This window comes from Octodon degus, unplaced genomic scaffold (genome assembly GCF_000260255.1).
Source record: "Octodon degus isolate 3935 unplaced genomic scaffold, OctDeg1.0 scaffold00297, whole genome shotgun sequence".
Taxonomy (NCBI): domain Eukaryota; kingdom Metazoa; phylum Chordata; class Mammalia; order Rodentia; family Octodontidae; genus Octodon; species Octodon degus.
In genome coordinates this window covers 259746-287723 of record NW_004524873.1, presented here as the reverse complement: position 1 = coordinate 287723, position 27978 = coordinate 259746, and the positions used below count along the sequence as shown (strand labels likewise).

Genomic DNA, 27978 nt, shown 5'->3' with positions numbered 1-27978 from the left:
AAAAAAATTAAAAAAAAGAAAAGAAAATGTTGCTTCCATGCAATAGCAGGGAGTTACCTTATGATGGAAATGAGTTAAAAGAAAAAGAATAAAAGGGGAAAGGAAATAAATTAGCTTTCTTTGTTGTTGTTCCCAGGATTGAACTGAGCTAACTCCCTGTCACCTGGTAAAGGAAATAAATTAGAAGGATTTCACAGGAGGTAAAACACAGCAGATTTTGGGAAGCCAAAACAACAGTACTGATACTTTTAAAACTAGTCAGTTATTTAAAGGACAAACTTAAGACTTTGTTTTTTCAAAACAAACAAAATAATGGGGAAGAAAATGGGCAAGGAAAGCAGAACACTGCCGGCATTGCTGTAGTGGGCTTTTCCAGTAGGAAGACTGTATTGACAAAAATATTGGGACTATAAAAGTTAGGTTTGCCCTGACAGAATGGAAAATATGTGCTTATAGATTAAAAAGACTGGGCTTGGAGGCCAGGGATATAGCTCAGTGGCATAAGCACCTGCCAAGCAAGCACAAGGTCCTGAGTTCAAACCCTGGTACCACAAAAAAAAAAAAAAAGGACTGGGCTGCAGAGATGACTCAGAATAAATGCTTGCCTGGGTCAATCCCCAGTTCTGGAAAAAAAAATGAATAAATAAATAAAAGATTAAAAGGATTCACTAGTCCAGGAACCCCCCAAACTAAAAGTGAATGATTCTGCACCTGTCCGAAAGGCGTGAGCTTCCCCCCACCCCTGCAGTGAATGAGATCAGCAGCTTAGCACTTGCCCTCAAATGTGATAAACTGTCACAGAGAGAAAATAAAATACCTCAGGCACCCAGTCAGAAACTAACAAGTCACTTAAAAGAAAATAAAAGGGCTCTGGTTTCAGACTTCTGCTCTAGGCAAACAGCACTGAACAACAGGAAACAACCAGGGGTTCTGAAAGGAAAAATTCAGTCTTTGAAATTTCAAACATTTTGTATGTTAATACATAGAGTTTTTTTAGTTCTGATAAGCACCCAGAAAATAGCTATGTGTACTGGTCTGCAGGTGAATGAGCTAAATTAATCACAATGGAGCGAAAAATAATTGCAGTAGTATAGATGGAAAATGCAAAAAAATGTATTTTGTCATTTTATGACAAATAACATGTCAATAGTATAAATAGAAAATTCAGATATGACTTATACAAATAAAATATAAATTCTTCTTGATTTTACCCACAATTAAAACATTACTGTGAAAAAAATCCATTGCTTCCAGCCAGGTTTGGTGGTACACACATGTGATCCCAGCACAGGGGTACGGAGGGAGGAGGCCCGTGAGTTCCAGACCAGCCTGGGCAGTGAGACCTTGTCTCACAGCAAAACAGAATTTCAGTGCTCCCAAGTGAGTCAGGCCAGGCTCCCCACCTCTCTCCTGGTGTCATCTCCATCCCACGGCTGTCCCCCTGTCCTCACACTAACAGCTACCAAGTGACACAGTTACTTAAAAAGTGAATAAGAAAACAAAATAAACTTGTTCTGGAGTGCAGATGCAAGAGCTCAGTTTTAACTGCAGTGAGGTGCTGTCCTTACCTCGGACTCGGTGGTACTGTGAACTCCACATACTAAGGGTTGAGGCTGTAGCATGGGCACAGTGCCTGCCCAGCCTCTGCGAGACTCTGGGCTTCACCCCAGCACCATATTAATTAAATAAAGAAAAAAGCAGTAAAAACAAATTCTGCAGCCTATGGTGTCAGCCCTAGCACTAAAGTTGTGCTTGTTGTTTTATTTTTTCATTTGCTTGTGCTGGAAGGCCTTGGAAACCCAGGAACACCAGCATCTTCAGTCCCAGTGCTCAGCTCCTTCCTGGCGCTCCAATTTCATCTGAGCTCCACTCCATCTGCCAAGTTAAACTCTCAACTAAGTTTTTGTTGACACCAGCGTGTTTGCTTTAAATTTAGCAATAAAACAATTCACAGATTGCGTTGCATTTGCGTAGTTTTTTTTTTTTTTGTTGTTGTTGTTGTTGTTGTTGTTTTAATTCAGAAATAGAGCATAAACCTCTTCCCACAGAAATGGAAAGAACCTGTTCCGGGTAGATTCCATGTCTAACCTCTCCCAGGGGCCTCTTGCTTAGTTGTCACTGACGAAAATCTGATTTAACCAGTTACATAAGAAAAACAGTACTTTTATTTAAAGACTTAGTATTTTCTGTGTGGTTATATTTTTCAAATATCAACAAAACTGTGTTCCTAATATTTTCATTATTCTGGATATGTATTTTTTTAATAGAGAAGGATGCCTGTATTTCTTAACACTGGAAACATCATTCAGATGGAGGATCAGTAACCTGAGTGATTTTTATTGTATCATTTCAAACTTCCCCCACAGGGATGACTGCCCTGAGCACACTCATGCCCACACTCATGCTGTGGCAGGACATGAGTGGGGAAGCAGGAGTCGTGTGTCTTTTTCTGTCACGGCGTGTCAGCAGTGGAAGCGATTTAATTGTTCACCTAGTGTAGACCTGGAGGTGGTAGTCTAGTAGAGTCTGTTAGCAATTTGCAAGGCTCTGGATTTTTTTTTTTTTTTAAGTTCTTTTATGTACATGCAGCTTGACTGTTTAACCCAGACTTTTTTGAAAAATAAAAAAGTATACTTTATGGCTGTTTTCTTAATCTAGTTATTTTAATTTATTCTGCACTATGTATGACTTCTGAACTTTTTTTAGTGTCACATTTGTAATGTTTTCGTCAAAGGTAGGACACTCTGAGCAGCAGTTCATCCTCCCATTCACTGCTGCCGAGCCAGTGTTCTTGTGAAACCTGCTCCAGCCGCCTCTCCCTCTGGTCCCCTGGCAGCTTTGCTTTGCTGGGCCGGCCAAGGTCGCATCTAGAAAGCTCTCCTGGTGACACACTGACCACTGTATACTGTTTTTCTGCTTTTTAAATTAATTATTATTAAAGTAATTATTACTTCTGCAGACTACATTTAATCCTCTGACCTTTAAAGTAAAAAATCACTCTTCTATATATAAAATAGCTGCCGGCTGGCTGTGGTGGTGCACACTCAGAATTCCAGTACTAAAGAGGCCGAGGCAAGAGAACCACCATGAGTTCAAGTCCAGCCTGAATCATGTAGTGAGACCCTGTTCAAAAACAAAACAATATATCCTCTGGCTCATTGACTCTTTTTTTCATACTATAATGAGACATTTTTTAAAGTTTAGTTTAAAAAATGTGATGATCTCCTCGGCGTGAGGCTGGCTCTTGGTGTTGCACTGCCGCTGCTATTTGCCACTGTTCTCTTAGGAGAGTTAACTAGGGGAGGACGCCATCCAAATGGTTTAAGAGAGAAGTTCAAGCACGTGTGTGGTCCCAGCACTTGGGAGGGCTGAGGCAGGAGGATCATTGCGAGCTCCAGACCAGCCTGGGCTACAATGTGAGCTCAAGGCCAGCCTGCACTGCACAGCTAGCCCCTGTCTGAAAAAAAAATTTTTTTTTAAGTTAAAAATTGATGAAGCTAGCTCAGTGGACTAAGCCGCTGCTTAGGCAAGCTCAGGGACCAGGGTTTGATGCACAGCACCCCAGGCTATGCTGGCCCCACCCCAGGGCACGCTGAGCTGGCAACTGAGTATGGGTGTGGTGGCACACGCCTGTAATGCCAGCACTGGGGAGGCTGAAAACAGGAGGATCACTGTAAGTCCGAGCTGCTTAGAACCAAATACATAAGTAAAAAATATTTTTAAAAACCTTGAAGAAGCTCGATCTTTTCCCAACATTTAACTTTTTATTTTTATTTTATTTTATTTTTGCGGAACCAGGGATTGAACTCAGGCGCTTGCCAGGGAAGCGTTTATTCTACTGAGCCATCTCCCCTGCCCCACTTTTTTTGTTTTTTAAAAAAATCTTTATTTATTTTGTACAAGGTCTCACCATGCATTGGCGCCTGGGGCTGGCACAGCATACATTACTGGGGATTGAACCAGAATCCTTGAGCTTGCCAGGCAGGTTCTTATACCACTGAGCTATCTCCCCAGCATACAGTTTTTTTAAATCCTGTACTAGATGTTTGTAAGTATTTCATTTTTCTTTTTCTTTTCTTTTCTTTTTTTTTTTTTTTTTCAGAACCGGGTATTGAACTTAGGCCCTTGCACTTGCCGGGGAAGCACTTATTCCACTGAGCCATCTCCCCGACCCCAAGCATTGTATTTTTAAGACATATTCTAAATAAGAATTTGCTTCAAAAGAATCCACCGTGGTAGACACAGATGACATACGTATTAGCCTGGACTAGAGAGGTGGTAAAGCAAAGCGATGGGTGTGAGGTTCATCACACTCTTCTTTGTTCTTTTATATATGTTTTAAAATTTTCTATACAGTAGAGTTTTGTATTTTTTAAAGACCATAAAGGGGCTGGTGAGATGGCTCAGTGGTCTAAAGCACCTACTTAGAACAGGCTTAGCAAAGCACAGGGACCGCGGTTCAATCCCCCAGCACCACATGCCAGCCAGCCCCGCCCCCTGGTGGGCTGAGCTGGCCACACGTGCACACACACACACACACACACACACACACACACACACACACTAAATAAATAAAAATTGAAAAAAAATAAATAAAGACCATAAAAACTTCCTATACTTGAGCTTCTACAGCTCCTTACCAGCCTCACAATCGCAATACCCTCCAGCAAACAGGAGAGATCTGCAGAGCCATAAGGATGATGCTGGAGGCAGATTTTCAGAAGAGCTGCTGACTGCAGAGAGAAGGGCAGAGCCGCGAAGGGTCAGCCTGACCGCGGTGACCACCCTGCCTGAAGGTGCCTGCTTTGTCCCTTTAGAGCACAAGTAGCTCCGTGAAATCTTGGGGCTGACTCCAGCACCTCTCAGACGGTTGTGCTTATTACATACAGACTTGTAATCCAATCGTGCCCAAGTATCATGGAGGCTGGCAGAGTGAGGCTGGAGGCCGAGGGTCTGGGATGGCCCAGGGCCTTTTCCTGGCTCAGTGGACAAACGGCTCCTGCATGAGGCTCCACTGGAAAGAACAGAACCTCAGGCCAGCAGCAGCAGGGATGTGGAACAGGACAGAGGCCCTGGGGCCGTCACCCCTAGCCTAGCAAGCCTCAGACCAGTATGATTGATTGATTGATTGATTGATTGATTGATTTAATGAATTTAGAACAAGGTGTACAGGATCTCACTATGTATATTGGACTCGGACTCCTGATTTCGGCCTCCCAAGGGCTGGGATTACAGCTGCCCCCCCCCCGCCCCGCCCATTCTCAGTTGCTGTCTCAGCGTGGGGCCCGTACGGCACAGTGGGAGATCGAACCCAACTGCTGCACTCTACCTAAGCAGGAGCTTTAGTCCACTGAGCTATTGACCAGTATGCCTTGGCTTCTTTCCGAAGGCCTGCGGCCCCTCCCTCCTTCCCCAGGAGCTTTTGTATTTCTCTGCTATTTTTCCTTGCCCTGTTTTATTCCTTCCTCTGACTGGGAGCATGTTCACTACCATTTTTGCTGGTAAGACACCAGGGATAGACACAAAAGACATTAAACAAGATATATTTGAGCAATAAACAAGATTCTTGTATTTCTCATGGGATTCCAAAGAAATAAGGATGAGAAATAAAAACCCCTGCTGGAGTAGTTACAATGTACTCAGCTGTTGAAATGTTCAAAAGCAATCAAGGAAGTAATTTAGCACATTTCTAATACACTTAACTAGAATAATAATGCTTAATAGTTTGGTCAAATTTAGAGACCCTACTTCTAGGACAGTACTAAAGAATCTAACCCCACCAGTAACAAACACAGTTCTGACCCTTAACAGTTAATACGCTGCCCTTTGGATAACCACCAGCAATGAAAGGGCACAATCTGATGCTCCTCCACTCCCAGGAAGGGAAAAGTATGCTCCCAGGGTCCTTTATTTCTCCTTCTTCTTCTTCTTCTTCTTCTTCTTCTTCTTCTTCTTCTTCTTCTTCTTCTTCTTCTTCTTCTTCTTCTTCTGCTGCTGCTGCTGCTGCTGCTGCTGCTGCTGCTGCTGCTGCTGCTGCTGCTTCTGCTTCTACTTCTTCTGCTTCTGCTTCTTCTTCTTCTGCTGCTGCTGCTGTGTGTGTGTGTGCGTGTGTGTGTGATACTGGGAGCTGGGCCCAGTGATGTGTTCCTGTAATCTATAATCCTAGCATTCCAGAGGTTAAGGCAAGAGGATCACTGTGAATTTGAGGCCAACCCGGGCTACATAATGAGTTGAAGACCAGCCTGAACTACATAGAGAGACCTTATCTCAGCAAACAAAATAAAAAATTCCAAACTTTTTGCATTACTAGGGATTGAGCCATATCCACATTTTTCAAAAGACAAAGTCTTACTAATTGCCCCAGCTACCCTTGAATTTGCAGTCTTCCTGCCTCAGCTTCCTGGGTTGCTGGGATTATAGGCACATGCCATTTTACACCTGGCCTGACATTTCCTTTTGTCTTGTATTCTCAGGACATGTGTAGATTATGTATATCTCACCGCCATGAAAAATACGGAGCAAGAGAACCATGTGGCTATTTGACCTCACTGTGCCTCAGTTTCTTAATCTTGCCTTCCTTATAGGGTTACTGTGAAGGTTAAATTCTATCTATCATCTGTCTATCCACATGGAACAGTGCCTGGCATGTAGAAACTATAGATAAAATTGCACCTGTTAGTTGTGGTTATTTATTCTATTACTACCTAAATGCTGTATTACTTACAATAAATCTACATAAATACATAACTATTAAAATCAAAGCTGCTTGGCCACATATGCCCCCACTAGCATGGCCAGCAGCACAAAAGCACTTTGGAAACCATCTGGATGGCTCTCCAGAAACACCCTCTCCTCCGCCTCTACGACAGCTTGCAGCACTGTCCTAGATGCTCTGGGCACCTCCCTGTGCACCTTTCTTGGGCTTCTCATCCTTTGAAATTCACTTACACAGATTGTCTTTTCTATTTTCTCAGGACAAGCCCATCCATTTCCACTACCTTAAGCACAGATAGAACCAAATAAAGTCTTTCTCAGCTCGAAGGCCTTTTCGCAGCTCCCTAAGGGGAGCTCAGCTGTGTAACTGGTACCATTGTAGCTGTGAGGCCGAGGTGGCTGCCTTCGAGACAGGCCTTGGACATTGGGCTTGCTTCTCCAGAGAAAGGCTCACTAGGAAGGGGCGCTCAAGCCTCCTTCCCACTGTTCCCTTCCTAAGGACATGGGGTCTGTACCTAGCTTGTTGCCTCAGTCAGAAATGTCTTCTCTCCTCCAGCCTCTGTAGTCATTTTCCATTATGGAACCACATGACCTGCCTTGGTATCTTCCTTCAGGTCTCGTCCCTATCTCGCTTCTCACAACATCAACTTGGTCAGCCCCACCATTTTTCCTGTGACTGCTTAAAACTCCTCTAGGGGTCCCGCCCACTGCTTTTTACATCCTAGTAGGCCCCTCTCATCTCCTCAGCTGCCTCCACAGTCTTCCTGATGCAGCTCTGAATCATCCTTGCAGCTTGCAGCCTCTTGGTTTACACCGATCCCTCCCTCTGCTGCGGTGCCCTCCTGTCCTCATCCTCTGCCTGGGACCTTTCTTGTCCCCCAAAATGTCTAGGGGGAAGCCTGACTGCCAAAGTGAAGGTAACTAATCCATCATGAATGCATGACCTTATGAGAGTGGCAGGAGGGGACTGGTCACGCCTCCCACAGCAGGAGGCTGCGCACAAGGTACTGGGAGCTGGAAGTAGGTCCTCAGTGTGTGCTCCTCTGCTGATGCCTTGGTCTTGGGCTTCCCAACCTCCCCAACTGTGAGCAATAAAATACTTTCTCTTCTTTTTGTGAGACAGTCTTAGTGTATAGCAGGTTGGCCATAAACTCCTGATCTACGATGACAGGTATGTGCCACAAGTCCCAGAGAGCAATAACTTTCTTTATACATTTAAGTTGATAAATTATCCAGTCTAGAGTATTTCAGTACAGCAGTCCACATGGTCTAAGACAGATGCCCTTCAATGCCCTCTCCCTATTCTTCTATCTCCCCCTTCCCAGTAGTAGGGGTGGAATCCGGGGCCTTTGCACTGAGCCAGCTCCCCAGCCCTTGTTTATTTGTTTGTTTTTTTGGTGGGTTTTTTTTGAGACAGGGTCTCGCTAAGTCACAGGCACAGGGTCTGAACTTTTGATCCTCCTGCCTCAGCCTCCCCCAGACTGCTGGCATCAGAGGTGTGGGTTACCACACCCAGCTTTGCCTCCTTTTGCAAAAACCTTACTCCTCAATGTGGGATGGAATAAACATTTTGTCATTCATCTACCACTAGACATTTCAGTTGTTTCTACCTGTCATGACTGGTAGAGCTACAAACATAGATGTACAAATAATTGCTTGAGTCTCTGTTTTGTGTATATGCCTGGATGTGTAACTGCTGCGTAGGATGACCTTTTTTTTGTTTGTTTGTTTCACATTTCTACCAAAAAGATTTCCAATTTTTCTACATCTTGCCCCCACTTACTATTTTTTATTTTGCTCTCTCTTTTTATAGTAGCCAGCTGGATAGGTGGGAAGTGGCACCTTGTAGTTTTGATCGGCATTTCCCTCATTAGTAATGTCCAACATCTTCCCAAATGGCTTATCATAAGCTCCCCCAAAACTGTGTTGAATATTTTCAACTGTAGAGTAGAGTGGAGTGGAGTGCAGGAGGAAAACACACAGGGAGGAAAAAAAACATTACAAAGCTAAACAATCTGGGCAAATGATGGTGGCTCTAAGATAACAGTGGTGAGGTAAGAATTCCTGGGATGCTGAGTAACTCTGAGGCTAGCTGGACCGGGAGAGAAGGAATGGTCCAGAAGGGCCGTGGGTTTGCAGCAAGCACACAGCCACTTACTGAGATGGAGACTGGGAAAAGGGCACACTGCGGAGAATGAAAGCTTTGAGTCAAGCGTGAGCATGAGGCTTGGGTGCCCAGTGGGCTTCCACATGGAGATGCTGACACGCACTGGCAGTAGATAAGGCAGCCCACTGATCAAGGGTGTTGCAGGCATCTGAGTCCCACAGTGAATTGCCCCAAACTTTCAGATTTCTAAAACAGCAGCCATCTGTTGTTTCCTTACAATCTTGTAGGTTGGGCTTGTCTGGCAGTTTGGCACAAAGTGGCATCAGCTGGCACATTCAGCTGGTGTCTGGGCTGAGCAAGAGGGCCCAAGAAGCGCCTCTCATTTGTCTGACACCTCAGCGCTCTGTATGGCCTGTCCATGTGGTCAGCCTGGGCTTCCTCACACCGTGGCAGGCGCAAGGAGTCAATGGCCAGCTCCTTTAGAGGGCAAGCACAGAAACTGTCAGGCCTCAGATGGGCTGGGTCCAATGTGACACAGTATCCCTCCTGTGATAGATGGTCACAAGTCTCTAGGTGGGCGGGTAAGTTAGGGGCAGGAAATGGAACCCCTTTACAGTAAGAACGGTGGCATGTGCCCCCAAGGTGGAAGGGACTGAGCCATTCCTGGAGACTGACCGTCAGGGAGGTAGCAGGGCTGGCAAGAGAACTTTTAAGGTGATGAAGGTAATACGTGAGGCCGTGCTGCTGGGTCAGTTACACAGGGATGACCAAGGATAGAGATGAGAAGGTGCTCCAGCGGTCTGTTAGCTGAAAGGACAAGCTAGCAAACGAGACTGAGGGAGGCAACCAATAAGGCAGGGGGAACCCAGGAGCAAGCATTTCAAGAAAGGGCGTCATCACCAGAGTGGAGTGCCACCGAGAGTTCCAGTACGATAGATGGAAACTGATGGCTGGATTTGGCCAAATCCAGAGTGGAGGTGATCTTCTGAAATGAACTTCAGGGAACTTGTGCAGACACCAGCTTCACCCAGGTGGGCTCCATAGACAGTGAGAGGAGCCAGAAGCAGCCAGCATGGACCACTCCTTTGTGGAGTTTGTTGCAGTAGACGGAGGCAAGGGCCAGGGTAGCAATGGAAGGGCATGTAGGTCAAGAATGACAGGTGGGGAGCCCTCAAAGGGAGTGTGACCATTCACAGCCAGGAAGGGAGGCTGTGTAGTCACACATGCGGGGGCTAGGCACAGAGGTGGGAGGTGCTCTGGAACACAGCCTTGATAAAGGACCTCACATCCCTGGGAGGGCTTTAAAACAGGGCACAGATATGTGCAAACAGCATGGTGCTGTGCAGGAAAAAGCAGGGACAGAGCAGGTGACTCAGAGCAGATATGACCAAAGTATAGTGAGCATTGAAATTTAAAAATTTTTATGAGTTCAATCCCTGGTACCGCAAAAAAAAAAAAAAAAAAAAAAAAACAGGGCCCAGGAGATAGCTCAGTAGAATAAGTGCTTGCCTGGCAAGCACAGGGTCCTGAGTTCAATCCCCAGAACTGCCAAAAAAAAAAAAAAAAGTTATATTACAGTAAAGATGTATTACAGTAAAGACACATATACTGCCCTTGCTTCAAACACACTTATCCCATGGTCACTCTCTAAGACAGTTAGGAAGTCCTTTTGTGTCTTTACAAGGTATGATATAAAAAATACGGTGACTGTTGTGGCTGTGTGTAATTGAAGAGAGGGGCAGGCTTGGGAGCATGCGCATCTGCATCCATCTCACTAGCTGAAGCTGGCGCCATGTGTCTTTGCTCTTTCCCAAAGTCAAAATGGCCATGAAAAGCAAACTGACTCACACCACCAAAGGAGCCACAGCAGGGTGGTGAAGGACACCACGGGCTTCCAGCACTGCTTCAGAAAGTGGCATGTACAGTGAGATAGTGTGTTTAGAGTTAAGGCAGAGTATTTTGAAGGGGATTAATATTAATGTATCCTTTAGTGTAATACATTCTTTTTTAAGTTTAAGTATTCACAGTATTTTTCTATCACATTAAAAAAAAAAAAAATTACACCCGTGGGCTGGGGAGATAGCACAGCAGCTTAAGTACTGGCCTAGCAAGCACAAGGTCTCACTGAGTGGAAGTGAAGATAAAATTAATCCTATGTGGGGATCTCTGGCTTTTTCCTTAAGATTCTTTTTTGTTTGTTTGTTTTTGTTTTTGTTTTTGTTTTAGGAACCGGGGATTGAACTCAGGCCCTTGCGCTTGCCAGGGAAGCGCTTATTCCCATCTCCCCCCCACTTCCTTAAGATTCTTAAAGAAGAAAGCTGAAGAAAAGAGGGAGGTGAGCAAAGAAATTTGGGAGAAAGGTCCAAAGTATAAACGGAGGAGACAGCAGAGGTAGATGGGGCTGGAATTAAGAGAGAGTTCCCAACCAAAATTAATACTGGTATTTTGTGCCTGCTATGTTCCCCTTTCCCAAGAGCTGACGAGGACAGAATTGGTTCTCTCTACCTGCTTACAGCCACAAGTGTCGAGTGGCTCTCAGCTGTGGCCTGGGCATGAAACTCCACCCCAGGACTTGACTAAGCACTCAAGACCTTCAGCAATACGAACCCAGCCCCTTAGCCTCTTTTCTCATTATGTCTATAAAAATCTCTGCTGCAGCCCCACTGGGCCCTGGGCTGCTTCACGGTGCCCCTCCCTCTGCTCTCCTTCCACTCCTGCACACATTTCTTTTGCTTGGATGCTGCTCTTATCTTTCCTGCTGAACTCTTTATCTTCAAAGTGAGGCTCAAGCACTTCTTTTCTGATAGCTGACAGCAGGCAGAAGCCCTCTCGGCCTCATGCCCTTCAGGTTTCAGCCAGGATTAGTAGTGCCTGTCTTGCCTGATCGCTGTTGTTGACTCTGGAGAACACTGACTATATGCTAGTCCTCCTTGTGGTCCATGGTTTTTTTGGTGGTACTGGGCATTGAACTCACGACCTTACACTTGCCAGACAGACACTATGCTGCTGAGCTATACCCCTGACTTCATGTTCATCCTTTATTTGCTATTAAAAAAAAAAGTGGGGCTTGGGTAGCTCAGTGGTACAGTGCTTATCTGGCGTACACAAGGCCCGGAGTTTGATTCCCAGTACCACACACACACAGAAACAACTTGAGGTGCCCACTGTGCCGTCAGCCCCACAGGCGGCCGTGGACAGGCGCTACGGAAAGCACGTAGTCAGCAGTGCTGACTTCAATGCTGCTGCGGGGGACTTGCGCTCGCGAATCGGAATTTGGCTTGGGGTTAAGCTGTACTTGACATTCTCCCTTTTGGAACCATTTTTGTTAAATCCCTTGCCTGAGTAGGTTTTAGACTCACATAAAGGCTGAGCTTCTACCACCAGAATGAAGCAAAAACTGGGACAACTAAATGAGACAGTTCACAGATTGTTCAGGGAAAAAAAACCTGCCTTTGAAAGTGCTGAGCCTCTCCAGTTTTTATTTCCGTATCATACAGAGCTGTCCTCTACCTTATTTGCCATGATTCACAATAAAAAAAAAAAAAAATACATTTTACATTGCTCAGGTCATATGTTTTTTAATTCATTCCTTCAACAAGTACCAAACAGCCAGAGAATTCTAAGTGGAACATACTCAGGAAGAAAACAGGAGAGAACAAATGAATAGGGGGAAAGACGACACTTGCCTTCCGACTTCACATGCTAGAGGGTCAGAGAATGAACAAGTAAGTAAAATACACGAACAAATGGAAACAGAAGGTTCAGGAAACAAAAATCAATTACTACATGCAGTGTACTGCTGTTATGTTAAAAAAAAAACAAAAAAAAAAACACCAAAAACTGATCACACCATATTAAGCATTAGGTGGCTTCTCAACCCAATAGGAGTTGAGACTTTGGTGTGGCAGAGCAAGGATTGTTCTTATTCTGCAGACAGGCATGTGGAGAGAGGGGTTCACTGATTTACACAAATCCATGCACAATCACAGGGAAGTGACACGCAACTCTACCCCAGGACTCGACTAAGCCCACGGCCAGCCCCACTGTCCTCCACAGTGCTGTACATGGCCTGGGCAGTTCTCTTTGGTGTTGCAAACTTGACCTTTTTAAAATTTCATTTTAAGAGTAGGAAGAATAATTGAGAGAAAACAGGCTTCTGAGAGAGACAGAACCGGGCCCAGAGAGTGGGCTGCCCATGAACCTTGCTTCTCAAGGGTGTATTATTGAGCAAAGCCACGAGGTGGAGTGGGCTTAAGGTAGGACAGAATTATAACCAATGAGTAAGATTACAAGTATAATTGATCCAATGGCAAATCATAGGATGGGTGTGAGGGGGGACAAAACTATGGTCAACAAACAGGGCCAACGAGATAGCTCAGCAGTCTAAAGCACCTGCTTGGGCATGTTTAGGAAATGTGCAGGGATCGTGGTTTGATCCCTGGCACCACATGCCGTGCCAGCCCCACCCCCAGGGTGGGCTGAGCCAGATACACACACACACACATACTAGATAGATGATAGATAGATAGATAGATAGATAGATAGATAGATAGATAGATGATAGATAGTTGCTAGGCATCTGTTACTCTTCTCTTATTGCTGGGACACATACTCAACACTCAAAATGAAGGGAGGAAAGGTTTATTAGGCTCACAGTGGAGGTTTCAGTCCATACTCAGCTGGCTCCAAGGCAGAGCAGCACATGGCTGAGAGCAACCTTTCATGGTAGAGGCAAAAGCAAGACAGCCAAAGGAGGGACAGCAGCTCAGACAGCTAGCTAGCCTTTCCTCCCTCTTATGCTGTAGTGCAAATTACCCGTCCCAGGGCAGGTGAGCATCCATAACCACAGTAATTATGAACTCCAGAAGCTGCCCCATGACTGCATGAGGATTTGAGGGGACACCTGTACACGAACACTAACAGCAGGGTAATTACTGTCTAAAGGGGAATCACAAGGGAAACAAGTCATGTGGCAAGCGCACACGGGCAGACAAGGACTTTCCTGGAAGGGATGGGCTAAGGAGGCGGGGTCCTCCACCTGCACAGACTATCACTCACTGCTGTTCATCCCTAGAAGCACATAGGTAAGTAGTTTGTCTGCCTTGAAATCTGGCCTTTAGTGAATTCACCTCCAGCCACAGTCATCTTCTGCACTGACCTCTTGAAAGCTCACCGCTGATTACCTACCATGCTCCTTCCTGAAGAAAAACCCCTAACTGCCATGAGGGTGTAAGGGCCGAAGACCAGTCTGACTACCTCTGGCTGAAGAGGGTGGCAGCTGTGACTGGCAGTCAGAGATGCCCTGGCGGTCTGTCTGAAGGCCCTCGACTTTGCTTGGGTAGACGACAGCTGCAGCCTTGACCTCTGGAGCAGCTCGCACTCCTATGCCAGGTAAAGTCACAGGATTATTTCTCAGCCCATCCAGACTGTAACGCACTCCAAGATGCCTCCTATGCACAACTGCATCACGACTGCTGGCAGGCCAGGGCGGTAGCCTGCGCACCAGGACCTCCATAAGCAGGTCATCTGGCTTCTCCTCTCCTACAGCGCAGTGCTGAGACAGGTATTAATAGATCCACATGGAGGGCTGGTGAGATGGCTCAGTGGTCTAAAGCACCTACTTAGAACAAGCATAGCAAAGCACATGGACCGCAGTTCAATCCCCCAGCACCACATGCGAGCCAGCCCCGCCCCCTGGTGGGCTGAGCTGGACACACACACACACACACACACACACACAAATAAATAAAATTTAAAAAAAAAATAGATCCACATGGAATTAATCTGCAACTGACACAAAGCAGAGAGGAAGTGCTTTCCGGGGACAAATGCAGGATTTGGGCAACAGCTGCTTAGAAGGCTTAGAAACCAAAGAGGATACCATAGCTAAAAAGATCTCTTGTGTTATTACAAATTACACCTGCCAGGGAGATAGCTCAGTAGAATAAGTGCTTGCCTGGCAAGTGCAGGGTCCTGAGTTCAATCCCCAGAACCACCAAAAAAAAAAAAAAAAAAATTACACCTTGGTAGAAGCACATGAAAAAAACATGCAAATATTTTATCTCCCTAGTGTCAGTGGATATGAAACCGTCAGTATGTTGTCATCCACAGAACGGAAACTTACGGAAATTCAGGGAAATGAAGGGCACTATAAACTCCTGAAAGAAAAAACCCTACATAGCTCTGTGATCTCAGCAGCTGTGGGCAGGACAGTAGCACACTTGCCTGATCTACATGGGGTCCTAGATTCAAGTACCTCAAAAAAAAAAAAAAAAATCTATAAATGGCACAGCAATTTCTATCATTAATCACCCTGGCTTCACTTAGTTTGGGAAAGATACAGCTGTGTGGTTGGTGAAAAGATTCAGAAGAAATTATGAAAAGGGAAGGAACCATGACTAAATATTAATCAAAACCAGAATTTTGATAGGTGTCATAGCAGAGAAATAGGCAGAAGGAAAAAAGGAAAAGGGCTTTATTATAAAGGGAAAGGGGCTTCATTATTTTGGAGGACATGGAGATAATTTGCGAAAATAAGGAATTCTCTGGATTGGAACAAATGGAGGCTGAGGCTTTGATGGCCTTTCGCCGGGGGTGGGGCTGGAGGGGAACGTTAACCGAGGAGCTGACTGGGGCCTTCCCTGAGGTGGCGGGAAAGGTGAAAGGAAATGCACCCTGGACTAAGTTGGAGAAGAAGGGGGAGGTGGTCTCTGGGAAGATAAGCTGTTAAGGGCTTCAGCCATATTAGATGACCACCACAATTATTCAACAATTCATACTATGGCTATAAGCTATCTATTTTAAGTTTAAATTTTGCCCCACTACTAGAGATAATGGGGAAGGTCAGTTAGGGGAAGGTCGAGACAGAAGGATCACCAAGTTCCAACAAGACAACAGTGAGACTCTGCCTCACAATAAGCTGGGCTTGGTGGTGTGGGAGGATCGCTGAGTTGGAGGCCAGCCTGGGCTGCACAGTGAGGGTAAGGCCCAACGGCTTTGCATAGCCAGACCCTGTCTCAAAAAGGAAATTAAAAAGAAGGCCTGGGTTCACTCGCCACGATCAACACACACACGCACACGTGCACACACATACTCTCTCTGTCTGCCTGAACACAGCCCTGGTTTCAAGGGGAGGGGACAACTGTATCTGTGATATAGTACAGAATATTTCCATCATGAAAAATTTCAACAAAATGTTACACAAGAGCCAACCAAATGGTTCAGGGGATGAAAGCACCTGCTTAGGCAGGTGCAGGGCCTGGGGATTCCATCCCTAGCCTGCTGTGCTGGCCCCGCCCATGGGGCACACTGAGATAGCAATTGAGACTGGGCATGGGGGAGGGCGTGCTTGTAATCCCAGCTCTTAGGATGCTGTAAACAGGAGAATCACTATGACTCTGATCTAGTAGTGAGACTCTGAATACCTTGTAGACCCTTCCCTAAAAAAAAAAAGTTACAGAATTATCTAACCCACTGTTTTGAGACTTATTTAGAATCTAAATCAGATTCTAATGTTGCAGGACAAGGTAGGATAGGGCAGTGGGGACTATATATGTAAGTCAGAACCCTAGATTCTGTTACGGATAAGTTATGTTGAACTTGCTTAATCTACTCTTCCTATTTCAAGTGATTAAAAAAGGGTCTCAACTCTCAGCACCCCGCACCCCACATACTGAGGACAGAGCTAAGGGCCTTCCACGTGCTAGCTAAGTGCTTTACCATTAAACTATATCCTCAGTCTCTTTTTTAAGTTTTAAGAGGCCCAACCTGCCTTTGAACTTGCAATCCCCTTGCCTCAGTTGCCCTAGTAGCTGGAATTACAGGGGTGCACCACCATGCTCACCTTAACTTGCATAAACCACACGGGTGTACCATTTATGCTGCAACATTAAAAATAAGAGATGTACAAAATTTGAGCCCACCACATTTCTTGTTTTTAATAACATTTAGTTACATCATTTATAACGGCATTTGTTTATAAAAGAAATTAAGACTGGTTAGTAACTTAGTTTGGGCTTTCTTTTAAAATGGACAACAGGGGACTAGTTGTGAACTAGGAGTTCACAAAGAATATTTCTGCATGATATGCTGACCCTAAATCCAAAGGATAAAGTATATATATGAATTTCTTAAGCTAATAATCAACTTTTAAAAAAAATCCTATTTTTTTTTAAATCCTTTTTTAAAGTAAGTACTAGAAATGGCTCTTGAAAACTAACTGTAGACGGTATTCTCAGCCCAACTTGTTGGTGTGGAGCCTCATTTTATGTGACTATCAGATTTAGAGGTAAAAACCAAATGGTGTTACACACAAGTTGTAGTCCAGGGCAGCATCATCAGTTCCTCAATGAGACAGCTTCCACGTGTCCGTCATCCTGCTCCTCTTCTCCTCGCTTTCACTTACTTTCTCCTTTCTTAAGGAAGCAAAAAATATGTACATTCACCAGAATTCTGAAAGTCAGTTTGTACAGCAGTGAATGAGTAGCTTTGGCCTTTGGAACTACAGTCACTTTCATCACAGATATTTTCTTCATTCTGGGTCAAGGCGTGGTAAAACGGGGAGAATAAGATTCCCAAATGCAGAGTCCTGAGTTATGAAGTATCCAGATGAATGTGCGTGAGCATGCTGAAATTAGAATTAAAAAAAAAAAAAAAAAAACAATCAAGCTATTAAGAATCACAGTGTTTTTAAAAAAAAGGAATCACAGCCACAGCATTACAATTATTTATCCTTTCTGAATGCTTGAGGTCAAACTGATCTAAACTTCAGTTCTCATGCTGTTCACTTTGTGTAAACACCCTGGAGATGGACAACCACCGAGTTCAGATCAACAAGCTGCAGCCGGCACTCTATAGTGACCCCATCAGCTCCTCTGTGACTGCTCTCAGTCAGCCGATGAGTCAGACAGGAGTTGCTTTGTTCTCTGGAAGAAAGCTAGCATGAAAGGTCCCAAAGTACTCTGCCCTGGGTCCACTGAGCAGACCTGTGAAGGAAAGGTAGCTGGAAGGAGAGGACAGGCAGAAAAGGTGATGACCCTTGATGTATCTGGTCCAGGGACTCACTAATTCTCCTGTTTTCAGCCTCCCCAGCACTGGGATTACAGGTGTGTGCCACCACACCCAGTCTTGGTGACCAACTCAGTGTGCCTGAGCCTGGCACAGCATGTGGGGCTGGGGTTCAAACCCGTCCCTGCGCTGGTCTAAGCAGGCATTAGTCCGCTGAGCTATCTCACTGGCCAAGGTGCTGATTCTTTTTTTTTTTTTAATGTTTCCTTTATTTTTTTCTTTTTTTATGGTCAGCTCAGCCCACTCGGGCGGGGCTGGCATGGCATGTGGTGCTGGGGATCGAACTGAGATCCCTGCATGCTTGCCTAAGCTTGCCTAAGCAGGCACTTTAGACCACTGAGCTATCTCACCAGCCCCAAGGTGCTGATTCTTGATGATTAGAAAACAGCAACATTTTAAGAGAATATGGGAATGTAAACACCAGAAAACCACAGGTAATTTCCCTCTGACATTTAAAAAAAAAAAAAAAAAAAAAAAAAGGCTGTTGTGTCTCAAGGGAGATGATCTTTAGAACATCCCTACCAATTCAGTGATTATAAAGTTGAAGCATAGGCAATTACATCATGCCAACAACAACAAAAATCAGTATATCATCCAAGGCCTCTAGGAATCAATTACCCCAGATGAATGTAACATTAACAGTATTTATTACTCTAAAGAATGGTATGCTTTTGAACTGATGAAATATCATATTCTAATCCCATGTTACGAATTAGCCTTCAAAGAGCTGGCCATTAAAAACAATCCAAACAAAGATGTAAAACCAAATGATGCAATGACATATACTATTAAAGCAGCCATTCCAATTTTCTAGATCATCCTCTCCGTCCAACTGTCTTACACGCCTGTGCACAAGCAATCCCTTGGCAGGTACAGCACAGAATCAATCGTGACCATGTCAGTACCATAAGGATGCTTTCATTACCGCTGCACTGGTCCTTCAGATCCTTCGGGCCTAACTGAACATCAGCCAGCCACTGCAATTACTATGTGTGGAACATTTTTATTGATACTGCTCCTCTGAAATACAAGATAACTACTGTGCTGGCTTCCCCGACCCAGGAAACATCCGGTGAGAGAAGGTCTGTTACACGCTGCTTACCTGCAAAGCTGCCTTCTGCTGGGCTGCAATATGCTGCTGCTCGGCATGATCCCGGAAGTCCTTGTTCAGAGAGGGCCTGGAGAGCGCGATGCTGAAACGAGAATCTCGTCACTTCACTGCTTAAGGCAGGCACCGCCTTCCTTTTTTTAAATTTTAATGGTAGCAAAAGATTTTCTTTTTTGTGGTACCCGGGATCAAACTCAGGACCTTACGCTTACTCCATTGAGCTTTCTGCCTGGCCCTTGTAGTAAATGATGTTTAACTTCAGTTTATGTATTTAGGGTGGTCAATAACATTTTCATATTTATATATTGTGAAATAGTTAAATTTAGCTAATTAGCATAGCCATCTCACATACTGATTATTTTTACTGGAAGAACATTAAAGATCTCTCTTAGCAATTTTCAGGTATAATTACATCATTAACTATAGTCACCATGTTGTATAATAAATCTCCTAAAAAGAAGGGGGTTTTTTGTCTTTATTTTTTTGGTGGCTCTGAGACTCAAAGCCACACACATTTGACCACTGAATGTATAGCCCTTCGCTGTCCATTTCTTACAGGGATAAAGCAGGCTCTTCCTGTTTCTCCCCATACTTACCCTAAGTTATATGAAGAAAGCCTATGAAATTTCAAAAGACCTACTTTTTAATATTGATAACTGATGGCTGACCCCTTACTTTTTTATTCATTTATTTATTTGATACAGGGTCTTGCTACACAGTTCAGACCCATAGTGATCGTCCTGTCTCAGCCTCTCTAGCACTGGGATTATAGGTATGCATCACCACACAGGGCCAGTACAGCATGCTGTACTAGGCATCAAACACAAGACCTTGCACTTGCCAGGCAGGTGCTTATGCCACTGAGCTATCTCCCCAGATAGCTGTTTTTTGAGACAATGTCTTGTGGAGTTCAGGTGGCCTCAAACTCATAGCAATCCTCTTGCCTCCGCTGCCTGAGTTCTGGGATTACAGATGTGCACCACCAGGCTCAGCAGGCCCCTTATTTTCAAACAGATTTCAGGTACCATTATTATTATGATCCTTATTAACATCATTTTTTAAAGTTAAAAAATATAATATTCAGCAACAGTAAAACCATACATTTTTGTTTAATTAAACAAATTACCTAAGCCATGTTTCACATATGAGTTATTCTAAATAAATAACCCAATTCAGAGGTACTTATTTACCAGATTATATGGAGCAGCCACTGGGTGTCTGGCTGTGTGCTAAGCACTGCAAGCATACAAATATGCAATGCAAAGAGACATCACAGAGCAATTCTGGTGAAAGACGGCTCATGCTATCACAGGGATTAATATACTGTCAATGAACACCATTATAAAATGTAGGCCTTATCCTAACAGTAAAAGGAGCCCTCCAAAGAGTGTCAAGCAGCACGTTATATTGAAAAACATGGCTAATAAGAGCACCAGAAAAATGACAGTTAATACCTAGCTCCTGGATGATTTGTTGAAGATTGGTTCTGCATAAGTAATTTTCTTTTTTCTTTGTCCAGCTCTGCTAAGATTGCAACTCTATTTTTGTTTTGAAAACCTAAGAAAAGGGGGATAAGAAACATTTTAGACCTATTTTAAATACCAATTCCATCTAGAAGTTGGAAAACAAAATATCTACTCTCTAACATGGTGGTAACATCACTGATAAATACTTGGCCCAGCAACTTTAAGATCATGATATGGAGCCAAGTGTGGGCCCATGCCTATCAGCCCAGCACTCTGAAGGGCTGAGGCCTTCAAGAGGATCTCAAGTTCAAAATCAGCCCTGGCATCAGGGCATGGCAGTGCACTAAAGAGGCTGAGGCATAAAGATTGCCAGGATTTTCAGGCCAGCCTGGGATACACCCTGAGTTCAAGGCCACCCTGAATTCCACAGTAAAACTGTTTCAAAAAAAGAGTATGGGGCTGAGATGGCTCAGCAGCACAGTGCCTGCCTGGCAAGTGCAAGGTCCTGAGTTCAATTCCTGGTACCAAAAAGGAAAAAAAAAAAAGGTATGAGTTACAGCATTTTTTTAAAAGACAGGTTCCAAGGTCTCCCAAGACAGTCCAGGATGCCTTGACTCTCCATGTAGCCCAGGATGGTCTCAAAGTCCCGGCACTCCTCATGCCTCAGCTTCCTGGATGCTAGGGTTATAGGTATGGGCCACCATGCCATGTGGCATAGCTTTTTTTTTTTTTTTTTTAACAAAAACTCTGAGGCCCCAAGTGCAATGGGGACCAGTCTTTACCCTACAGTCATATCCCTGGGGGTGCAAATTTTTAATCCTCAATTTTAAGCCTTTTTTTTTTTTTTTTTTCCCAGAACCAGGGATTGAACTCAGACCTTTGCACTTGCCAAGCAAGTGCTTATTCTACTGAGCCATCTCCCTGGCCCCAAAATTTCTTTTACAAATGACTGTTCTTTTTTTTTTTTTTTTGCGCTTATTCCACTGAGCCATCTCCCCGCCCCGCCCCTTTTTAAGCCTTTTTGTAATAGCCTTTTTCATGGAGGAAAAAGCACCAGGCATTCTCAGATCAAAAATTTTTTTTCCAACTTCTTTCATTCAGAAATGACATATAATCTTTCAAGAAGATGTCAAAGAATTGCAACTGACCAGAAAACAATTTTAGTGTCTGAAAGGTTACAAAAGACGCCTCCTCTATCTTACCAAACACTTAACCCAGGGCAACTCTGAGCTTCCAACCTACATAAATCTGGAGCACAGGTTTCAAATTCTGCACCAAGAGTAGCATCATGTTTTAAAAATGTGAACTAAGGGCTGGTGAGATAGCTCAACAGACTCAGCACCTGCTTAGACAAGCACAGGGACCAGGGTTTGATCACTCGTACCACATGCCACGCTGGCCTCACCCTGGGCATGCCGAGCTGGAGGCTGAGTCTGGGTATGGTATGCCTATGATCCCAGTGCTGGGGAAGCTGAACACAAAAGGATCACTGCAAGTCTGAGCTACATAGTGAGACCCTGTACTGAATACATTAAAAAAAAAAAAAAAAAAAGTGAATTAAATGGCAACATATGAAAATTGTGTGCCCTCTAAACTCCCAGATTCCCTGTTCTCTGGAAACACCTTAGATCTGGTAACAAGACATAACCATCCCCTTTAGCTGGGCACTCTCCAACTTGTTCAACATTAGGACTTGTTCATATTATCTGCAGGCAGCTGCATTTCTGATCCCTAGTGCAGGAAAAAAACAAAGGAAAGATTAAAGATCTGAAAAACAGAAGCTCTTAAGAGTCTAGAATCACTGTGCTGCAAGAGTGAAGGAGGAGAGATGACCGAAGCAGCCCTCACAGGCACCCAGGTGGGGGATTCACCAATTCTGTACTGACAATGAAGAGAACTGGTAGCAGGGGGTCTCCTGGGGAGGGTACAGGAGTGCGTTCAAGTAAAGAGTGCTCTGAACAACGAGTAGCTGAGACTCGCAGTTTGATGAGGGGTGGTTGGTCTGCCTTTGACGATCAGACGTGGTGCAGTGCTGGGAGTGAACCCCGGCTTCAAGCAACTCGCAGTGTTTTCAAGTAAACCTCTTACATTGGACACTGCCATGCTGCTATAGCCAGGGCTGAGGGCAAAATGTGATTCTGTGCCATAACCATTTTAAGAATTTGTCATTTCCTATTTTCTTACTTTTGTGGTACAGTACTAGGAATCAAACTACATTTCCAGGTTTTTTTTTTTTTTTTTTGAAACAACTCACTGCTTAGCCCCGACATGCCCCAAATGACAATCTTCTTAGCCTCCTGAATAGCTTTACAGGAGCACACCACTGTGCTTAGCCCATTTCCCTGCTCTGTACACTACTGCTTGGCCAGTGATTTCTAGTGATACCTGCAGCAGATTCCTTTTGTGGATAAGATACCACATTGTGGTACTTTAAGCATGGTTTTATAAGCCTTCTGGGTGATTCCTTACTCTAAATCTAATCCCCTTCTCCATGCCATACATCATTACTTACTAACCTACCCTTACAGACTGGAATGTCCCAGCAGTTTCCATGCAAGGAAAGCTTTACTACACTTCTGAGAAAACCAAACTGTATCCACTGCTCTCTCTCTCCTCTCCTTCAACACACTTCCGACTGTAGATACTGGAAGCAACGGTCTAGTGGTGTCAAATCCCACGTGACTGCCACTCACTCCAGACACCAATGGCAGGTAGAAGGCTGTTACCTGTACTTCTGACACCTTGGCTATAAATCCAGGCTCCCGTGTACCCTCCTTTAATTTGCTAGAATGGCTCACAGAACTTGGAAAAACACTTCACTGACATTTACTAGTTTATTAATAAAGGATTTTTACAAAAGAGAAAGACAAACAGCTACATGAAGAAGTGGCGAGGGCAGGAATCGTGGAAAGGAACTTTCATGCCCTGTCACACCATCCCCAAGGCAATGTCACACGTTTAGCTATCTGGACGCTCATTAGAACCATGTCCTTTTGGATTTTTATGGAGGCTTCACTACACAGGCATGACTGACTGCACCAATGACCACCAGTGAACAACTCCGCTTTTTCCCTTGGCACACTGCAGAGTCACAAGTGCCAACCCTCCAGTCACATGGCTAGCACTGAGGAACCCACCAAGAGTCACAGGAACTGCTGCCAAAGACCAAGTAACAGAATAAAATTCTTCCCTTCCCCTATTACTTAGGAAATTATACTTACAAATGAATTCCATTCTGGAAGTAGGTCACTAAATCCAATAAAGTAAGTTTTTTGTTTTTTGTTGTTTTTTTTTTTTGGTGGAACCGGGGATTGAACTCAGGCCCTTGTACTTGCCAGGCAAGTGCTTATTCTACTGAGCCACCTCCCCGGCCCCAATAAAGTAAGTCTTACCTTTAACACAAATGTATACTGTACAGCATAAAAAACCCAAAAACACACAAAATACTCTTAGTAAACTATTTTCACTTTTATAGTTACCTTAAAATGGTAAGGTAGGCACATGAGCTACTCCCACCATTTGGTTGTATCTACAGCTATCCATAATGCAATGTTCATTTGTATCTGTGAAAGTTCACACTTTAAATGTTTCTAAGTTGGGAACTTGTACAAAGGTTTTATTTTTTTTTTTTAACATTTATTTTGTGTGTGTGTGTGTGTGTGTGTGTGTGTGTGTGTGTGTGGCCAGCTCAGCCCACCAGGGGGCGGGGCTGACTGGCATGTGGTGCTGGGGGATCGAACCGCGGTCCCTGTGCTTTGCCAAGCTTGTTCCAAGTAGGTGCTTTAGACCACTGAGCCATCTCTCCAGCCCTGTACAAAGGTTTTAGAAGCTCTATATGAACCACGATCAAAGACCAAATATGTATGTCTTATACCCCAATGCCACAACAGCCAAATCCTAAGAAAGTACTACTTACCCATTCTATTTCTAAAAGGATAATAAGGTATGTTTTCTACCACATACATTCTATTTCTAAAAGAATAATAAAATATTTTTCTACCTGAAGGTTCAATTTAAAAAAAGTCAGGCACGGTGGCACATGCCTACAGTCGCAGCAGTAGGGAGGCTGAGACAGGAGGATCACAGGATCACTCCAACACGAAGGCCAGTCCTTGCTACAAAATGAATGCAAGGCCAGTCTCACTGCATAGAGAAACCGCATCTTAAAAAAAAGGAGGAGGAACAAGCAGCAACAGAATGAGTAGGAAATACTAAAGTTGGAATTAACAACAAACTCCTACCAGGGTGTCCATGTCACACTGCATCAAGAATCTCCACCAGGGGAAATCTTTCTAGAAACAGCTGTTACTTGTCTGGGATAGTCTGTGAAGTCTCCAAAAGTCAGCAATGAACGCATGTTAAATGAAAGGACTGAACTACAGCACCCACCTCACCAACCATGAGGAGCTCTGCAGGACTCAAGGGTATACTCCGAACCTCAGAGAGCACCAAACCCCAAAGGCAAGAGAGTTGATCAGATAACCCTGAAGGCTAAGGCAGCAACAGGCAGGTAGCACATACAGCACGGGTAAACAGAACAAGGGGGATGATTCACTTTCCTGGCAAGATGGCACAAAATTTCATCACAATATTTGGAAGAGTACGCAACTGGAATTTATACGTGGTGTGTTTCTAGCTGGGTGTAGTGACACACACCTGTAATCTCAGCACCTGGTAGGCTGAGGCATGAGGATCTCTGTGAGTTTGAGGCCAGCCTGGGCCACACGGTAAGATCAAGACCAGTCTGAACTTCAGAGTGTGACCCTGTCTCAAAAAACCGAAGTATTTCTGGAGTTTTCCATTTAATAGTTGTGGGCCTCAGGCTGCAACTATAGCTGAAACCACAAATGGTTACTACAGTCCTCAGAGGCTCCCCCACGCTCCAACACATGAAGGTTCCATAACTTACCCCAAATATCTGCGCATCTAGAACTTCTCAGCTCTCTTAATATTTGTGACAGTTATGCCTATGAAGGGTAACATTATAGTAACCAGGGCCATATGTAGTAACGACTACTCTGTCAAAATGTTGTTAAAGAAACATCAGCGAAGGAAGATTTACAACTCCTACTGACTTAAAGAATCAGAAAATCCACCCCTGGCTGCAGGGGTGGAGAAGTGAGGGCAGAACAAAGCTACCACAATGCTGACCCCAACACCATTTGGCCTGCAGCTGTTTTACCTCATTGCTAACATTTTCTTTAAACCATGCTGGAGGTCAGCTTTAAAGATAAGGCTGGTGAAACTGTCTTGAGGAACACAAAAACCGCATGCCTCTTTCTGACATTGTGGAACACCAGCTCTTACTTAATAGCCACGTGTCTCCCCACAAACCACCCACTCTCCTGCAGATACTGCTAATATTTGAGTACCAGGCTACAGTATTCTTTTCACACTTTCTGAACCTAGGTATCTTAACACCTGAGTCACCTTTTAGAAATTGCTGGGGCCAGGGAGATGGCTCAGTAGAATAAGCGCTTTCCTGGCAAGTGCAAGGGTCTGAGTTCAATTCCCGGTTCTGCCAAAAAAAAGGGGGGGGGGGAATTGTTTTCATTTGCATGATTATTTTTACCTAGAAATGATTCTCAAGGCCAGGGCTCCAGCGGCTCCGAGCAGGCTGAGCCAGGGCACATGGGCAGTGGTGTAAGTGAGCAGTGCTGCCCTCTGGGCACTGCATTCCAGTGCGAAAAGACAAGAAACCAGTATGCACCGACTCAGTAGGTCCAGATGGCAGCGTCCTGCAACTTCAGGCACCTGCGCCTGCACTACCAGGCCTCAGACAGTCTCCTGAAGCAAGGCCTGCATCTGTCTCAGCCCTCTGGGGAGACAGCACTCAACCCTACCATCCAGTCAGAATCTGGCTGTGCAAACACAGTGCCTGAAGCCCCTTGCCAGGCAGAACCCCAGCAACACCAAGTGTGGTTTGCATAGCTGCAGAATTTGCTCACTGATTCTGACTCCCAGTACAGCCCTGAAGTTAGGCTTCTCTTCTACCCCTCTTTGTCCACCTCCATCTCAACCTGGTCCAAAGCACCCTGAATAGCACAGTGGAAAGTTTCTATGGCTCTCAGATAGAATGTTCGTGCTGAATGCAAGATGTTACCAAGAAAGGTGTTACCGAGCAGCTGCAGATCACCCAGACCATCCAATCCTCCCTTCCGACTTCAAACTCTGGGCATTCCTAGGTAGCAATTCCGTGCTCCATCTCCAAGAAGACAGCTACAACTACTTGACCCGCTACCTTCAAACTGACAACAATGCCCTGTGCAAGGTCCCTACCTTACATATTCCTGTGCTGCCTGCTGAGAACAGATACCAGCTCTGCACCAGAGCAGGCTCCTCCCACAGTGAGGCCAGGGCCTGGAGTCCTGGGCTATGCTGAAGGAGGCCACCCTGAGGTCTTAGGGAGAGTGTCATAGTGTCTAGGACAGGCCCCTTCTCACCACTGTCTGCTCCTACCCCTTCTACAACATGGAGCTGCTGATGGCTTTGACAGCTCCTGCATAAAAAAAGTCTGTGGTCTAAGAAGTTAAAGTCAGAGCCCCGCCACACAGACACCTTGTGCATCTCCTTGGCCTGTGACACACTAAACAAAGGGGAGGATGAGGACAGCCCAGGCATAGAGACGAAGAGCCCACGGGTCACTGTGGGTCGCTACACAGCAGTGCTTCCTTGAGTACAGCTCAGAGTTGCCTTCTGTTCTGAGGACATGTCCATCCAGTGGTGAGATCTGGGGAATTTCACCAACACTGTCTGTACTAAGGCTGGCCTACCCCATGTAGGACCTGGACTCAGCCCTTACAGCCTGTATATCACTGGTGGGTCCCACATCTGCATTGCGCAGCTGTGGTCCTTCTATCTGACATACCCACTGAGGAGATATGCAGGACACCTACAAGATGTAGTGTCACACTCCACTCTAACTGCTTAGCCCCAAGCTCCACTGATGACCAAAGTTTGGCTGTGGGGCCAGCAGCTGACCTTGATGAGGCTCCTCACAGATGTCCTGGTTACTTTTTTCCACGCTGAGACAAAATGCCTGACACCCAAAATTAGGGAAGCAAGGGTTTATTTAGTTCATAATTTGTGGGGGTTTCAGCCCACCATCAGCTGGCTCTAAGGCAGGGTGGCACATGGCACAGGGGCAACAGTCTAAGGTGGCAGAAAACAGCCAAAGCAGCAAGGGCAGAAAAAAAGGGGGGTGCACAGCAAGTCTCCTTTCCTCCCTTATACTGTAAGCAGGCCACCACCCCCTCAGGTGGGTGTAGCACTCACATCTTCTCCATGGCCTCCTCTGCACAGGATGAGGATGTTACAAAGTAAGGACCCTGGCTCCCTGCTAAGTGACTTAACTAAGCTTCTCAAGCTCCCACAATGTATCGAGCATTACAACAGGCCACTGTGCCCTGTGCCCTCTGCCTTCTCTTCCAACTGGAAGTAACTGGCATCCACTAGGAAGGACCAGCAGTTGAAACTGTGATATTCAGCCTTCTTAAAGAGCTGAGGAAAAAAAAAAA

General features: G+C 44.9%; 2 protein-coding genes and 1 pseudogene across 2 annotated transcripts in view; 2 read left to right on the top strand and 1 right to left on the bottom strand.

The window, feature by feature from the left end:
* The window catches only part of Kiaa1958 (KIAA1958 ortholog), a 185453-nt gene extending 183476 nt beyond the window's left edge, over positions 1 to 1977 (top strand). Inside the window, exon 4 of the mRNA XM_023707545.1 lies at positions 1789 to 1977. Coding sequence (XP_023563313.1) covers positions 1789 to 1863 — 75 coding nt within the window. The 3' untranslated portion in view covers positions 1864 to 1977. The remainder of the gene's footprint in view (positions 1 to 1788) is intronic.
* A 15160-nt stretch (positions 1978 to 17137) lies between these two features.
* Inip (INTS3 and NABP interacting protein) overlaps positions 17138 to 27978 on the bottom strand; it is a 30415-nt gene continuing 19574 nt past the window's right edge. The window contains exons 3-5 of the mRNA XM_023707543.1: positions 20450 to 20552; positions 18990 to 19080; positions 17138 to 17447 (exon numbers count right to left, since the gene is read on the bottom strand). Coding sequence (XP_023563311.1) covers positions 17352 to 17447; positions 18990 to 19080; positions 20450 to 20552 — 290 coding nt within the window. The 3' untranslated portion in view covers positions 17138 to 17351. The remainder of the gene's footprint in view (positions 17448 to 18989; positions 19081 to 20449; positions 20553 to 27978) is intronic.
* On the top strand, positions 26189 to 26843 carry LOC101571203 (annotated as a pseudogene).